The sequence below is a fragment of the Erpetoichthys calabaricus genome, chromosome 2, assembly GCF_900747795.2.
Source record: "Erpetoichthys calabaricus chromosome 2, fErpCal1.3, whole genome shotgun sequence".
NCBI lineage: Eukaryota > Metazoa > Chordata > Cladistia > Polypteriformes > Polypteridae > Erpetoichthys > Erpetoichthys calabaricus.
In genome coordinates this window covers 132,865,325-132,882,400 of record NC_041395.2, presented here as the reverse complement: position 1 = coordinate 132,882,400, position 17,076 = coordinate 132,865,325, and the positions used below count along the sequence as shown (strand labels likewise).

Genomic DNA, 17,076 nt, shown 5'->3' with positions numbered 1-17,076 from the left:
GCATTTTGATCACATGCATATATGGACTGTCACCGAATGAGAGGATGAATGCTGAGTTAAGAAAAAGTCTTGATGTGGAGAGATACACTAAGGTGGCTTGGGCATGTTGAGCAATAGATCAAGGGTAACTGGATGAAGAAATACACTGAGATGGAGGTAGAGGGGATGAGGCCAAGAGAGCAAAACCAGACTTTGCTGGAGGTGGTTGTTAGGTGTAATTAAAAGAATGGGTCACACCCCAAAGGATGTCCAGAACCATGAAGGAAACTAATTTGGAGCAAATGGCTATTCTGACTACACCAGAAAATATGGCTATTAATCCTGTGGTGTGATGGTGATGATTGTTCCAGTTTCAAAGAAGGCAGGCACCTCTTCATCTAATAACTACAGAAAAGAGGCACTTATGTTTCACATCATGAAGATTTTTGAGAGGCTGGACTTTTAGTATACAAGTCATGGATCCATTGCAGTTTGCCTTTTAGACAAATATTGGAGTAGAAGATGCAATTATCTATCTGATCCTCGAGGCTTACCTCCACATAGACAAAACTGACAGCACTGTAAGGAATTTCTTCAGTGTCTTCAGTACCATTCAGCCATTCATGTTAAGGAGTAAGCTGAGGGATATGCATGTGGATGAACCCATGGTGTCTTGGACAATAGACTATTGGTTGGGCAGAGTGATTATTGGCAGTTTGTAAAGCTGAAGGACTGTGTCTCTTATATGAATGTGAGCAAGACTGGAGCACCACAAGGAACAGTCCTGTCTACTTTTCATCCTGTACACCAGACTGTAAAAACAACAGCTGGTTATGTACCTTGCAGAACTTCTGTGATAATTCAGCACTAATGGGGTGTGTATTGACAAGGGAGGTGAGATGGAGCATAGGAGTTACGTGAAGAATTTTGCTTCCTGGTGCAGAAAAAATTGTTTGCAACTTAACATGAGCAAAACTATAAAACTGATTATTGACTTTTGCTGCACCAAAGAACCTCTATGTTTTGTCACTATTCATGGAGTGAATTTGTGCACTGCTACAAGTACTAGGGGTCTTAGGAGGCTGAGCTCCTTTAACATGGGGTAGTGACCAGGGGCCTCATGTATAAACGGTGCGTACGCACAGAAATGTTGCGTACGAACCTTTCCATGCTCAAATCGCGATGTATAAAACCTAAACTTGGCGTAAAGCCACGCACATTTCCACGGTAACTCATACCTTGGCGTACGCAATTTCTCCGATCGGTTTTGTAGACTGGCGGCACCCAGCGTCAAAGCAGTGCTACTGTTCCTGTGTGATCACCTTTCTTTCTTAGATCCACATTCCTGACGCTGCTTTATAAATACATTGAAACTAACTGCATATTGTTTATTAGTGTAATGCATCTGATTGTAATTAACCTGCAGCATTATAATGGTCCAGGGAATAGCCATAGTATTCCAAATACCATAACTGCTTTAGCGTTGTAACTCTCACTGCATCTTCTTCTTCTTTCAGCTGCTCCCGTTAAGGGTTGCCACAGCAGATCATCTTTTTCCATATTACTCTCGCTGCACCACTCGGAGTATTTATATCACTGTATCTGAGTGGGGAATCACAGCAGCAGCTGAAATATCGGTATACAGCATGAAGCAGACGCTGCCTGAGCCATGGCAAAACGCTTTATAGAGACTTCCCAGTACGGACTTCGCGGTTTAGAAAAGGTTTCATCCCAAGAACTCTAAACGCACTCAATCAGTCCATCAAGTGCTCCTTATATAACTGTTTACTTATAAGTACAATTACCTCACTGTAAACTTGCACTACAGTTATAATATTGCACAACCTGCGCCACTTTATAAAGTGCGTATTTACATATGATGACGGTATTCATTTTTAAGATGAAATGCAGCAAAATATGTTGATTATGTTATACAGCTAAAACTTTAACTTCATTTAAATAATCTGTATTGTTAATAATTAAACATGTGAGGACACGGTGCCGCAGCGCTAGCTAGCTCAGGGATTGTTCCTGCATTGCGTTGTATTCTTGCGCTGACGCGACACTGGAAAGATAGACGGATAGAATAATTAAACATGTACTACGAAGATATTTCGATGTTCCTTAAAAGTTTTGAAGAATCGGCGTTCTAAGCTTACAGATGGCTTAACGTCTACAGAGCTGATTGTGTGGCGATTGGGTATTTGGAGAAAGAAAAGTAAGGACAGGAATTGGAGGTTAGTACGTTTGAAAGAGACAGTACTTCTGTAATAAATTATTTCATCGAAGGTCGCACATGGCGCAGCAAGCCTCTTGCGTGAGATATGAACAATCACTGCGCCACCGTGTTCCCATGTTTAATAACAAGCTTTCATTCCTATCATCATGAAAATGATATCACGTATACATGTCAGTATTTTAATTATTCAGAGAGCTGTAATATCACGAATGTAATGGATTCTGTGTCGGAGAAAGAGAAAGAACGGAAGCACGTAGTGATTCACATACATAGAGCACATAGAAGATCAAATACAGAACAAAGCATTTAACGTGCTACTTGAGAAACTAGTAAAATAAACGATTTTAAGATGAAGTTTATGATGTTCTACTTTAATGGCAAAATAAACTACGTGAAATTTCGAGATTAAAGTTGACATTTCGTGCTTTTTTCCAACTGTGTGCCTATTTTTTTTTCTGTACCCCGATAAGCTTTCATATGACACTCAGACGGTGGGCTACGACTCGCCTTTTCACGGCGACTTTGATATGTGATTTTTTTTATTTCGGGCACTGTGCGACTTTGTGAAGTTGAGCCTTCGAGTTTCTCCGACACTCTGTCACTCGATCAACTTCCTTTTGTTGATTATACCACTGCTTAAACCAACAAATAGTACGTTTTTCCTTTTCCTCCACTTGGTATTCGCTGAAATTCTTATATTTCCCCCGTGCTTTTCCCATTGTCTTTTCACAGAAGGCTATTTATATTGATTTGCATATTGAAAGAGGCGTAATTCTGGGAGGGGTTGGGGCGGGACAGAAGGCGCGTGCACGTGCGTTACTTTTCACGCCGATTGGGATTTATGTAGTGGAAGAACGTGAAAGTATGTGTGCGCACAGATTCCTGCATCTGGATTTTTCTGTGCGTACGCACAATCCCGCTTTTGTGCTTACGCCATGTTATAGTGTGAGTTCTACGCACGGCGTTATACATGAGGCCCCAGGGCTGGTGCTACCATTAAGGCAAATTAGGCATTTGCCTAGGGCACAGATCACAAGGGGGGAAAAACCTAGCTGCACAGGTTGGCTAGCGAACAGTCAGTTCACACATTAATAAGCTTGACCTAGGGTGCAAAATAAACTAGCACCAGCACTGGTAGTGACATCGTTTACATCTATCTATCTATCTATCTATCTATCTATCTATCTATCTATCTATCTATCTATCTATCTATCTATCTATCTATCTATCTATCTATCCATTTTTGGTAGATCTCTGAGAATGCACAAGAAAAGAATAATCACCCACTTAACTGCAAAACTGATGGTAATTGCTCAATTTTAATACATTGTTTCATAATACTATAGCACATTTCCAACATGGATTTTTTCATTACATTGTTTGAGAAATCACAATAAAATTATAAAAAATGGTTTGAACTAAATAATGTGTATTGTTATATATTTCATTTTTGTAATAGCAGGAATAACTTTTTCTATCATGTTATGGCGCATTTCATTTTTGTTTGAATAACTGATTATATTTTGATTTTGCAATTTAACAGAATGTTATTTTTTCATTATTTAACAGAGGAGGTTTTTCACCTTGTTTCTAGCAACAAATCAATTGCTTCAGTCTGGCTATACTTACAGTAAACATCATAAAAAAATTAAGAGAAAAGAAAACAGTAGTACAAAAATATTTCAAGGTACCATAATAAAACTTTCCTTTGCTTATTTTAAATAGGTCACAGTAATATAATTGCTTAGATTAACAGCTAATGGGTTTAAAACATTTCTGTGTGGGTGATCAACTGCATGAAGTGCAGACCCTGCTATGGGTGTTCCTACATAGAGATAATAAATTGAACGCCACATTGGCTGCAGGTTTTCATTCTAGTCACTTTATTAATTAGCAACAAAAATATAATTTGATTTAAAAGGATTTTAAATGTTTATTTTTTACTTAACCAGCTCCCAGCCTATAATGAGAGGCAAAGAGACCTCTTAACAAAAAATTTAGATGTCTCATAAAAACCATTGAAGAAGTGCATTTTCCAAAGCAGCAGGTAATATGAGCTCATAATACATTGGGCGTATAAATGAAAAAAAGTGGTTAGGAAAGATTCAAAATATTTCTAGCAGAACTCTAGATAAAGTGTTTTTCTTCATGTAACAAATGGTGTTATTTGTGTTATAAGAGCACCTGCTTAAAAATCTACTAATGTAATTTTACCATGTATCAATTTGTGAACAAAGCTCAGATTTACCCAGTGGGCCACCTTACAGCATGTTGTGAGGTCTGCTGAAAAAATAATTGGCTGTGCTCTTCCATCTGTTGCAGACCTGTATACATCTCGTGTCACTAACCATGTCATAAGCATCACCTCGGACTCGACTCACTTAGTATTTCTTATACTTACATTTATTAGGCATTATTATAGCATTAATTAATGACTAGTTAATTAATTAGTTTAAGCCTTTGTTAAGTTAGATTGGAAGGTTTGGGTCTCATCTGAGTCTGCTTTTCAGGGCAACTGCAAAAATATATTTAGGAAGCACATCATGTGCTTCATGTGCAGGATGAATTTATTATCGTTATTGTTCCATGAGTAATGGCTCAAATTTTGAACTCTGCCAATAATTGACAGTCTAGAATTTTGGACACTAAAGACATACTGAACACTAAATCAGTGAGAAATCTTTTCACAGTTCACCTCTGCTTTGTGTTATTTTGTCATTATCCAGAGGATTTCCACCTTCCAAATGTTTAAAGCTCCTTTGCCAAGTAAATGATTCCTGCAAGTTTCTCAACAAAACCACATATGCTGTTTATCTCTTTTCCTTCTAAAATGGCTATAAATGTATAGTCCTTTCCTCAGCCTTCATAAACTACAAACTTCAAGGTTCCTACTTCCATTTCCACCAAATACATCAGTACACATTTCAAGGCAGCATTTCTCCTACCCATACCCAATCCCTATTAGAAAGTGTGGAACTTCCCTCCATTAGAAAATGCTAACTTGGGTAGTGTAGGGGCAGGACAACCACCACTCAAATAATCACTCATTCATCTAGATACAAATGGGTAATTGTCACTTTGACAAAAAATATCTCCTATACTATGTATTTATAGTCTATCTTTATCATAGTCCTATCTGTAACCACATTATAAAATGATACATATTCAAGAATGAAAACCCTTTTTGGAAAAATTACTTTGCTTGATTTTTGTAAATTATTCCCAAAATAGCATTCAGTTGCAGTTGTGCATTCATTGTGGTAATCAAACCCCTTGAAGTTCGTTGAATATGCTGGTCATTCATTAAATCTCTGATATGCTGCTAAGATGTCAAGTAGATTCAATGTACTTACAGTACTAGTCTGTTTGTTAGGAACTGACAAGCACTGATCATTTTGTTTTCAGTGGAGTGATAAGAACTCATTGCATCCATTTGCCAGTTATTCTTTTTTGCCATTGGAGTTTAGTACAGGTTTACTCATTCACCATCGATTTTCATAATAAAACATTTTAGCCTCTCCCCAATAAGATAATTTAAATATTTATAAGGAGTTTATTTTTTATTTATACTGATTTAAAGAAGGAAATAGGATTGGCCCCCCGTAACCCTGTAGTTAGGATATAGCGGGGTGGATAATGGATGGATGGATGTATAATAACCTTTACCTGACTGCATTGGTGAGGTGACAAGAAATTATTATTTGTTAATCGAGTTTGTGAGTAAATTCAGCCACAAACTAATAAAACACAAAACATCACACATTAACCAATCACATTGATGAAAGAATTGTTTATTAATATGTAATTGTATCAAAATTATTGTTCAACATACACATACAGTGTCATATTTTCTATATATATATGTGTGTGTATATATATATATATATATATAAGATATATATATAGAGAGAGAGAGTGTATACTATAGTATAAATAGTATAATAATCTTCTGTTTTGTTTGGTTCAGTGCTTGCTTTTTACAGTACTGCAAAACAACAGTATTTTGTTAACTGAAATGCTATGGAATTTTGTGTTACTGATTAAAAGAATAAAATACGTATTGCTTTGTGCAGTTATTATGATGCATTTGGCTGGTTTCAGTTTGACTGACAATATCATTGTATTGGGTTTATATTACTTAACATCTGACAATAACTTTTTTGTCATAGTTATATTAAACTGATTTTAATGGCATTTTACCCATCATGTTTTTCTTTGTGTTTTTCTGTGGTTTCAGCAGTATAATGTAGCATTTTGGAATAAATATACAAAAAAGCAAACCAAAACTTGAAGCCAAAATAGCAAAGATTTCCACTGCCACTGTGTACTTCCCAGGAGAGCTAATGTAGGCTGGGATAAAAGTGAGCCAAACAGCACAGAATATCAACATACTGAATGTGATGAACCTGGCTTCATTGAAATTGTCTGGAAGTTTGCGAGCCAGAAATGCCAAAACAAAACAAAATAATGCCAGAATACCAACATACCCTAAAACCGCATAAAAAGCAACTACAGATCCTAAATGACATTCTAAAATGATAATTTCAGGAGAGTGTTGCATATTTTTGTTGGGAAAAGGAGGAGATTTAGATAACCATATTGTGCATATAATGACTTGTACCAGGGCAAAAGCACAAACACTTAACCTCTGTTGAAAAGGTCCAAACCACCTCATCACATTTCTACCAGGGAGTGTGGCTCTAAACGCCATCAACACCACTACTGTTTTTGCTAGAACACAAGAAATACACAAAACAAATGTGATGCCAAATGTTGTGTGGCGCAACATGCAAGACCATTCAGATGGTCGTCCAATAAAAGTAAGAGAGCAAAGAAAGCAAAGAATTAAGGAAAAGAGAAGAAGGAAACTTAGTTCTGAATTATTAGCTTTAACAATTGGTGTATCTTTGTTCAAATAAAACACAACAGTGACAAATATAGTCAGAGATGCTCCCAACAATGATAACAAGACAAGTAGCATTCCCATCATTTCTTGAAATGATAAATATTCAATTTCCTTTAAAATACACTGATCTTTTTGTTTATTTGATTTGTAGTCCGAGAGGCACTTCAAACAATCAGTAGAATCTACAATAAAAATGTAAAACAAAAAGAAAAATATTTCAATACTTATTTATTTTGCTTTTTAAAAGGTTACCTATAAGAAAAGGAGTACAATTCAACAGTAGTAAAAACTACCAGGTATAATTTAAAATCATTTACTCTGTGGTCCTTCACTCTTCACCTGGAGTTGCTTTTCCAGACATGTTTGGAAAGCAACATTTGCATTAGCAAACATTTTAGGTATTAGTTACCTTAGTATATACAGAGTGGAATGCATACATATATATTATTATGGTGGACGTCTAGGGCCCTTGCCCGGCCGGGATGCCCCTGTGATGGAAGGACTGGGGTAAAGAACATGTTCATGGCAATACCTCCCCCAGAACACGAGTAGGAAACCCCCCTGGACTGCATCGGGGCCAGAGCCCTGGACTACAGCACCCGAATCAGAGAATCAGAGTGCACCTGGAGCACTTCCGGGTGCACTGTAAAGGAGGCCGCCTCACTTCATTCGAGGAGCCAGAGTTGGGAGGTGGTGGACAAAGCTTGTGTGGAGAGGAGTGGAGGTGGCACAAAAGAGAAAAAGAGGCAGAGGAGAAAGAAAGAAGAAGAAAGAGAGGACTGAGCAGTATTGTGTGCTATTTATTGTGTACTATGCTCAGAAGTGGGGAGCTGGGGAATAGAGCTGCCCCATGAGGAAATAAAGCACGTGCTTTTGGACTTGTGTCTCTGTGCCTGTCTGTGTCTGGGTTCAGGGAGTGGGACGGGCCCCGTTACTTCCGCAATATGTAGGTTTCGTGGCCAACACCTATAAATAGCATTAGATAATTCAGTTGGCAGAATCCATGAATAATCCAACTACATATACTCCTAACTGTGTGAACACAGTCTATACAAATACAATACAGTTAACATCCAAGCAGGTGCAATATAATAATGTATCTAATACATTGTAGTCATATTTTTTGTACTCAAAAAAAAAATTCTAAATGTCACACTCATATGTACTGGAAACTAAACTTATTGATTTCATAAGATGGCTAGGATTTTGTTTAATTTAATTATGACGGTGGCCCAGAATTAACTTCTGGAACTGTAGATGAATATACTGCATGATGCTGTCCATCATTGCCTGTTCACAAGGATATATTAAACCTCTTCCATTATTATCTTGTTGCAGGTGAAATGATAATGAAACACTGGTACAAACTACAATGTATTGGATAATTCTTTGTATGATGCATTTTGTTATGCAGTAAAAAAATTATGTAAACAATACTGTGCTGTCTTAGCAAATCTTTATAAAACAATGATTATAGCATTAACTACTTCTTGAAAAGCAGAAATTTACTTCATGTCAAGTAGAATGTCTGTTTCAGTTTTTCAACTTTGATAATAAATGTACAGTTTAAAGAAATACTAAAATTGTTTGCTTAGTTTCTCAAGCATGAAATTGAGGTTTACTGGACAAAGTGAGTAACTTATTGTTACTTGGAAAAAACTAACATGATAATTCTGTAAGTCAGCATTTCATCATTTACACAAAAATTACACAAAATGTCATCATTTACACAACTGATTCACTGGTTGCTGACCTGTCATATTGGTAATTTCCCCCTCGGCACATGGTATACAGTCATAGCAGCATGCAGGTCTGCCTTTTTGAACAGCTTTACGAGTACCAGGCTTGCAACTGTCAGTGCAGACCGAGTCAGGGACCTGGGAAAAAGTTTGAAAACAGAGGGAGACTTACATCTCATATATTTAAGGGCATTAAGTGCTTAAAAAGACTGTTTTGTACCAAAAGATCTCTGCCTTCATTTACTACTGTATTGCATTGTGTTACAGAATTATTTTAATATGAAATTTGAATACAAAATGCCAAACTTTATATTAAAATTCATCAATGTTAAAATATCCTTATGAAGTGAAATTCGAAATATTTCTTTCATTCTTTTTGGAAGTATTAATAAAAAAAGCAATAGTATTTTATTATGGTAATTATCATTATTTATGTGTGTGTATATATAGATGAACAGACTGACTCAGTCTCTCTTATCAGTATAAACAACTTAATAACAACTTAATAAACTGCCTGAAAGAAATGGCTGTATTATTTTAGATGTCTAAATAAAATGGTAACCCTGAACATTATATTTGAACATCCCTGAAACACTTTGAGAATTTTATTTTTTTAATTTGTTAAATACATCCTCCAAGAGGACAGAACAGGCAGTAGACAATTACATATGTAAATGTCTTTTATTCATTATATTAACTAAAGAAAAAAGCAAATGTTTTTGTATTCAGCATTTATAAGTCTAGCAAGCTAGCTTAATATGAGATAAAAAACAGAATTGTTTGTAAGATCTTTACCTTTTTTCCTGTGCCAGACCAAACAATGCTGTCATTATTAATCATAAACTGACTTCCCTCAGGTAAAAAAGAATAATATGCACCAACTGTTACAAATTCAACAACACCCTCTTTATTGAGTTGCCAGTTGACCAAGTCGTACGTTTTGACTTTTGCCGCAGGATCTCCATTTTCATCAAAATAAAAGTTTTCTCCATTACCAGTTGTAAAATTTACTGTTTTTAAATGCTGCAACATCTAAAAAATACATAATTATACTTGAAATGATTTATTTTAATAATTCTTTATATTTTATACAGGAAATCAATTACATTTATCAATAACTATCTTTTTTTTTAAATATTCCATAGAAAGAACTATGCCAGCACTTTACAAAACAAATTAAAGCTCAGTATGGATATTGTATATATTAATAGAAAATTAATTAATATCAATAATTAATATTAATTAATGTAATTAATTGATATTAATATATTATTAATTAACTAATATCAGTATTCAAAAGGAGTGTAACTTTTCTTAATATCCAAGTATATTAAAAGTTAGTGAATGCAGGCATTAAAATAACATTAATATATTAAAAATTAGTGAATGCAGGCATTAAAATAACACTAAAAGTACAGTTTGTATAATCATGAGATATGCATTTATAACAGTGCATTAAAAACTAAAATAAACACAATTGTTACCTTGAGTGGCTCAATGTTTAATTGTTTAGAACATGTACTGTTAGTATCAGCTGTCTTATAGTTTTGACATGCTAGCAGGTTATGTAGTGAATATGCTACAGCATATGTAGCTTTATACACGTTACTTGAATATCCATTATTTGATAAGTCTGTGTATTGGTTATTCACTTCATTGAGGTCTTCAGATCCTGTACAAAAAGGTAATGATTCAGTCTGGTCATTCCTTAATGGAGTACAGTTGAAGAGAAACTCCCAATATTTATTCAGACCAGTATTGCCAGGGGTTGACGAAGGACGTACATTGACTAAAAATTCTTTAAGACCTGGTATAATTGTGCTGCTTGCTGCTGTTCCAAGTGCTCCACTCATAATTCTGTAGTACTCCACAATTGAAGGATTTTTGGCTGAAATCCAGGATTCTGTGCCTATCCACTGTAAACCAGTAACATTTTGCAGGAATAACTCCTTCAGTAGAATTTCTAAGTCATTAAAAGATACAAAGGCAATGATCACCTTTGATGTGGAGCTTTTGATAATATCTACAACAGTGAGAAATTTTTTCCTCGGGTAAGTTCTGAAAATGGCCTCTGAGTATTCAATGCAAACCCCCTCTTGCTGTGCAATATTAATAAATTCTGCCATTCCATAGTTTCCATAATCATTATCACTTCTTATTGCTCCAACCCAAGTCCATCCAAAATGCTTGACGAGCTGCACCAAAGCTCTACTCTGATGATAGTCACTTGGTATTGTCCTTAATACTGTAGGAAATATTTTTTTATTGCTGAGACATGCACAACTTGCACCATGACTTACCTGAAATATAAGTAAATAAATAGCATAATGGTCACTTGGTCAGGTGAGTTTAAAAACTGGCTTCACTGCTCGGTTTTGTGTTGTGGAATAACATTTCTTGTTATGATAACTCAAATCATGCAATTTAGCTAAAACATGAAATATGTGATAGCTTAGCATCCTTGAAAGAAGTCATCAGTAACCAAACCTCCAGAAAAATAAATGCCTTACAAAGTTATGCATTACATGCTCTCTCTCTCCATCCAGAAGATACACAGATTTGAAAAAAATATTTTGAATTATACATATACCATTTTTTTGAGACAGTAAACGTATCTGCAAAAAAAATGCAACTCTGTTTTGGCAGATAAATATTATCTTGTATTGATATGTTCAATAATTTAATGATACACTCCCTTTATTACTATGTATGTAATCAGTATAGTGATTTAAAAAAAATTCTTTTACACTTTAATTTAAAACATAATGAAAACATTCTCACCACTGGAATATGAAAAGATCCCAAAGCTGTTGCGAATCCTACAGTTGGGGATGAACTTGATTGTCCTATAATGGCAAGTACATTGGATGATCTCAAACAGGATTCTCCATTCAGCTGTTCTTCCTCTTGCCCACTCACTAAAGCCATTGCTGATTTCAGTGCCAGAAGGACATCTCTGCAGGCATCATAGATCTTATAACCTAATTTGACTCCAGGAAGTATTTCTGTGCTGTTGTTTATTTCTTCAATTGCAAATATCATTGTCTGTGCACACTGCAGTTCTCTGAAATTCAAACTATTGTGCAGTTTTTGTTAGTTGGTTCACTGTCACTTCACTACCCAGCGTACAGAATAAAAGGAAGATTTTAAAGGCTCAAGGGCTTTGTGATGTACTCTGCACAGGGATTCCTTGTTATAATTAATTTTTGAAACTGCTTTTGTCTGACAGTTTAAATCCAATGGGAAAATTAGTCTCTTATATTTTGATGATAAAATATAATGAAAAAATGATCAGTAGATAGTATACAATTACATATAAAGTACAAATGACATTTAAAACAAAATCTAGGGCATTTAATACTTAAGGTTGTAAGTAATAACTTTTTAAAAGGAAATCTGAAATAATTTTTTAATACTGTAATAAAAAGCATATATGAAAGAATCTGCTAAATTTCAGAATGAAATTTTATTAATCAGCTCTAGGATTCTGTACTCCTAAAAACATAACTCTTTCAATATTTGAATCTACAGTGTTTTAGGTGGAAAGCAATTAAATTGACACATATACGGTTTACATGACATTTACAAAAATAGTTTAACTGTTCACTTACATTTCACATCTGATTTCTTCTGGCTTGATTTTAAAAGAGACATTGACATTAATGGGTCTATCATACAAGGAGAAAATGCTGCCAATTATAATATCACCGTCATTTGAAAACATGGGCAGTTCCATGTTGCGCCAAAGTTTGCAGAAAGGCTTTTCTACCCAAGACAAATGAGGGATTAGCAGAATAATGAGAGGTGACATTTAAATCCTTCTTTGGTAGAGACTGTCTCTTTTCCGTCTTGCTGAGCTTTTATAGTGGAACATGTTTTTAAAAGCAGGTGCCTGTACTACTACAAAGGCAAAAAAAAGTGAACAGTAAAATGTGTAAACCAAAAGGGAAAACCAGCTTATAAATCTGCCTTAGGCGTATGAACAAAGCAAGCTGAAAATGCAATTAGTGTATCCTGGGGATTTGATTTTCTTGTTTTGTGATTTATTTTATATAGGTATTTATTGTTCTGTTATTTATTTTATATAGGTAACCTGTGTAATTCCTAAAGTTCGGTGTTATTGGATAAGTAAGTGATATCCATTATTTTTTTCCATATTTTGTCAAAAACAGGTTACCTCTTATTATTCATTTTTGCAATGTGAAGTGTGAAAAATGTTAGTAAGCTCTTCCTAGAATGATTACAAGCATTTTGAGAGTGCTACATTTTATTTGATATTGTTACACTGTATATTACCACATTCACTATTACTGTAAACTGATATCACACTGGTTTAGGCTTTTAATATCTACCAAATATATTTACTGTATTTACGTATGTGCATTTAATCAGTCAAACAGAATTAAGACAGAGTTGATTTTTAAAGCAGGGTTACAAAACACTGCCTTATCATCTGTAAAGGAAAAGTATTCAATAATCTGTGACGTACCTATAAACGTCTGAAATAAGACACCACAAGCTATGTTCCTTTATATACCTGAATCTGTGCATTCAGAATCCTTGATTTTTTAACACGAGTCTTGAGAAATACTAAAAGATAGAAACATCAATACAAAAATATTAACAAATATATAGTGCAAGTGGTGAGACAGAAACCTTTGAACAACACCCTGAAGAGGAAGAAGAAATACCTCAGAAACCATGTAAAAGGATTGAATCTTGTACACATTATAAGGAAAGAGACCAATGGGACAATCAAGGGTCTCACATGTTGTCAAAAAACAAATAGTCATTGGCAGGGGACCATCAAAAAGAGTTTATGCCTTTAGCTTGGTTTAACACCAAAAATGATGATGAAAGATTAACTAGTTCTCTTTCATATAATTTGACTTGCTTTTAGGAATAAACATTCTGGTAGGCCACACAGAGACAGACACTGTCAGAAGGGCCAGAGCCATCTGTGACAATGCCGGTCCACTACAGACTCCCACTTCCCACATGGGAGTCTGCTGAACCAACATCGTCGATAGTTATGACCGAGATGAGCTGACAAATAAGGACAATTCACTGATGATGCCAGAGGATGGTGGAAAAAGTGCTTTTATTTAAAAACAGACAACACAAAAGTAAAACCATCAATTGTCAATTGTGCAGTGTTCTAAAAACAGTACATATGTAAATCCATAAAAAATCCAGTGAAAAGTGAGGATAAAAAAAATCAATAAATGAATCCGTTAAAAATACGAGGTTAAAAATGTAGACTAATTCCTCCTGATCTCAGTCCACCTCCTTCTCATTCTGCCCGGCTCACTCATTGCTCGCGTAGCCGGCGGAGACTCAGCAGCCACGAGCTCCATTTTTCCGACCCCCATCTTGGCTGCCTCCGGACATCGCAGCCAGACCGTTCGTGGTTGTCTGTCCTCCCTTCTTCCTTCACGCTCACTTGGTTGCACCTCAGAAGCCTAGGGAGGGCACCTACCTTGCTTGCCACACTCCACCTCAATATTCAGGGAGGTGAACTAGCCCCTAGAGCAGTGCTCCGCAACCTTTTCCCACCTACGACACACCAAAGTTCTTCCTAGAATTCCGCGGCACGTCAAAAGCTAAAATATATAGCAGTGGCATAGCATGTGTGTCCGCTCCGAGCGCCAGCTATTTAGGGGCGTCCAAACCACGGTACTTTTCTTTTTTTTTTTGTTCCTTGAGGAGGCGCAAAAAAAAAAAAAAATTATTTCAGCTTTGGGGCGTCAAATTTTTCACCGCCCCGGGCAACATGATCTCCAGCTACGGCTCTGATATATAGATATTAATTTAATACACAAATTTTATAATAAATTTTCATTTTTTATTATAAGTATACATACATAAAAACTATACTATATTTACTTTTATGCAATCTTAATAATTATTATAACATAATGACTGATTAATGTGATACCTGCGCTTGTTTCAATGAACACAAAAGTTTTATATTCGGCTCAATATTTGACAGCGCAACCCGAAGTTCTTGGTCAAGATCTTTTAAGCATGACCGCTTATCATTTTTAATTAACACAAGAGTTGTTTGTCTTTTTTGGCGTAACTGGGATGGTTTGAATTTAGATGGCGATTTAGTTTACTGGGTGCCATTGCCTCGTTTGATAGCTGATCGCCGCAAATGATGCATTGTGGCTTTGGAGCCGTTTCATCACCACACCACGAGAATCCATATCGAATGTAGTCTTCGTTGTACTTCCTTTTTACAATCTTGTTTGGTTTTTTTTTTTTTGCAACACTTGTGCTGGGTTCTTTATCATCTGTAAGTGAAGACGAATCTTTTCCATGTAAAAATTTATCCATATTTAAAGGGGTATAAAACTAAATATGAATCACACGAAGAACGTTAACCATACACAATTCAGCAACACAACTAATAATAATGAATGATAACTACTGTCGCAAGACGAGTGAATGCGACGTAGCACGACTAATACGTCGGCTTGAATTGAATCTAGGTGAGGGCACGGAGCGCTCTGCCTATCAAAGCATACTACGGAGTTGTCTGGCGACTACGTAGGGCCTACGTCGTAGGCGCCAGGCGATGGGATTTATTATTTCAGAGAAATGACACATAAAATTATGAAACCTTTAAAAGGCTATTTAAGTGAATATTTCATTGCACGTATTCTCGTTATTGTGTTTCTAAGGAGGACCGTTGAAATATTATTTAGTTAGAAAATTGTCTTATTTGACCGCGTCACACCTGTATCGGCTCAAGGCACACCAGTGTGCCGTGGCACACCGGTTGCGGAGCACTGCCCTAGAGCACCACAGCCAACACTTCTTCTTCGTGGGGCCCCAGCTCGTATACTGTCGCCTCCTTCCAGGTGGCCAGATCATCCTTCCTACACTGCCTTTAACATCTTTTAACCTCTTTCCTTTTCTTTTGATCTTTTTCTTCCTCTCATCTTTGATTCCTCCCTTTTCCTTGTGCCGACCCATATATATATACACCCATGTATCCGTGGGCGCAGCACCTTAATCACACGCCGCAGGAAGCCAATAAAGCAATTGAGAATAACCGCACCCGCATGTGCAGGTGTGACTCGCTCCAACTAGACAGATAGATAGATAGATCTTTATTGTCATTGTCACTTTTACAAAGGAACAACGAAATTGAAGGTGCAATCGACTCAATGTGAGGAATAAGAGTTAAAAAGACAAAAAGACAAGAAGAGAGAAAATAATAACAAACCGAATAGTAATAAATGTACAAATTGCACTTGTTAACTTAAGGTCTATATTGCATATTGGTAGAATAATATGGAGCAGTTTTATTCTGAGTTCAGGGCCATGATTGCTTTCGGATAAAAGCTGTTTTTAAGGCGGTTTGTCCTAGTTTTCATAGCTCTGTATCTCTTGCCCGATGGCAAAAGCTGGAAGAGGCAATGACCGGGATGTGATGAATCCTGTGAAATGTCAATTGCTTTTTTGAGGCATCGGGACGTGTAGATTTGTTCCAGAGTGGGGAGGGTACAACCAATTGTTCTCTCCACTATCCTGACGACCATGTGGAGTGCTTTCTTTTCTGGGGAAGTTCAGCTGCCGTACCACACACACAGTCCGTACGTGAGCACACTCTCAATGGAACAGTGATAAAAAGCAAGGAGCAGATTTTTTGGGAAATGGTTCTTTCTGAGAATTCTCAGAAAATACAGTCTCTGCTGTGCCTTCTTTAGCAGCTCCTTGGTGTTGGCACTCCAGGTCAGGTCATCCTCCAGCTCCATACCCAGAAACCTGGACCCTCTCCCCACAGGCCCCGCCAATGATGAGTGGCTGGATGTCAGTTTTGTTTTTCCTAAAGTCAATAACAAGCTCCTTTGTTTTTTTGGTGTTGAGGAGCAGGTTATTGACTGTGCACCACTCTGACAGTCGCTCCACCTCGTCCCTGTATGCTAGCTCACCCTCCTTGCCCGAGATGAGTCCGACAACCGTCGTGTCATCCGCGAACTTTATAATCTTGTTGCTATGGTGAGTGGGGACACAGTCATATGTGTAGAGGGTGTAGAGGAGAGGGCTGAGCACACAACCCTGCGGCATCCCGGTGTTGAGGCTGAGAGCAGTGGATGTGTGGAGACCCAGCCTGACCCTCTGGGAGCGACCAGACAGGAAGTCCAGTATCCAACTGCAGGTGAGTGATGGAAGTCCCAGATCTGCCAGTTTGGACACCAGTT

The 17,076-nt window shown here is 36.6% G+C and overlaps 1 protein-coding gene across 1 annotated transcript; it reads right to left on the bottom strand.

The window, feature by feature from the left end:
• Positions 1-6,392: 6,392 nt before the first annotated feature.
• Positions 6,393-11,905, bottom strand: LOC114669589 (extracellular calcium-sensing receptor-like). The gene is made up of 5 exons (XM_028825773.1): positions 11,645-11,905; positions 10,348-11,163; positions 9,659-9,895; positions 8,878-9,001; positions 6,393-7,306 (listed from the first exon to the last, which is right to left on the bottom strand). The coding sequence occupies exons 1-5, from the start codon at positions 11,903-11,905 to the stop codon at positions 6,393-6,395; spliced, it is 2,352 nt and encodes a 783-aa protein (XP_028681606.1).
• Between the last annotated feature and the right edge of the window lie 5,171 nt (positions 11,906-17,076).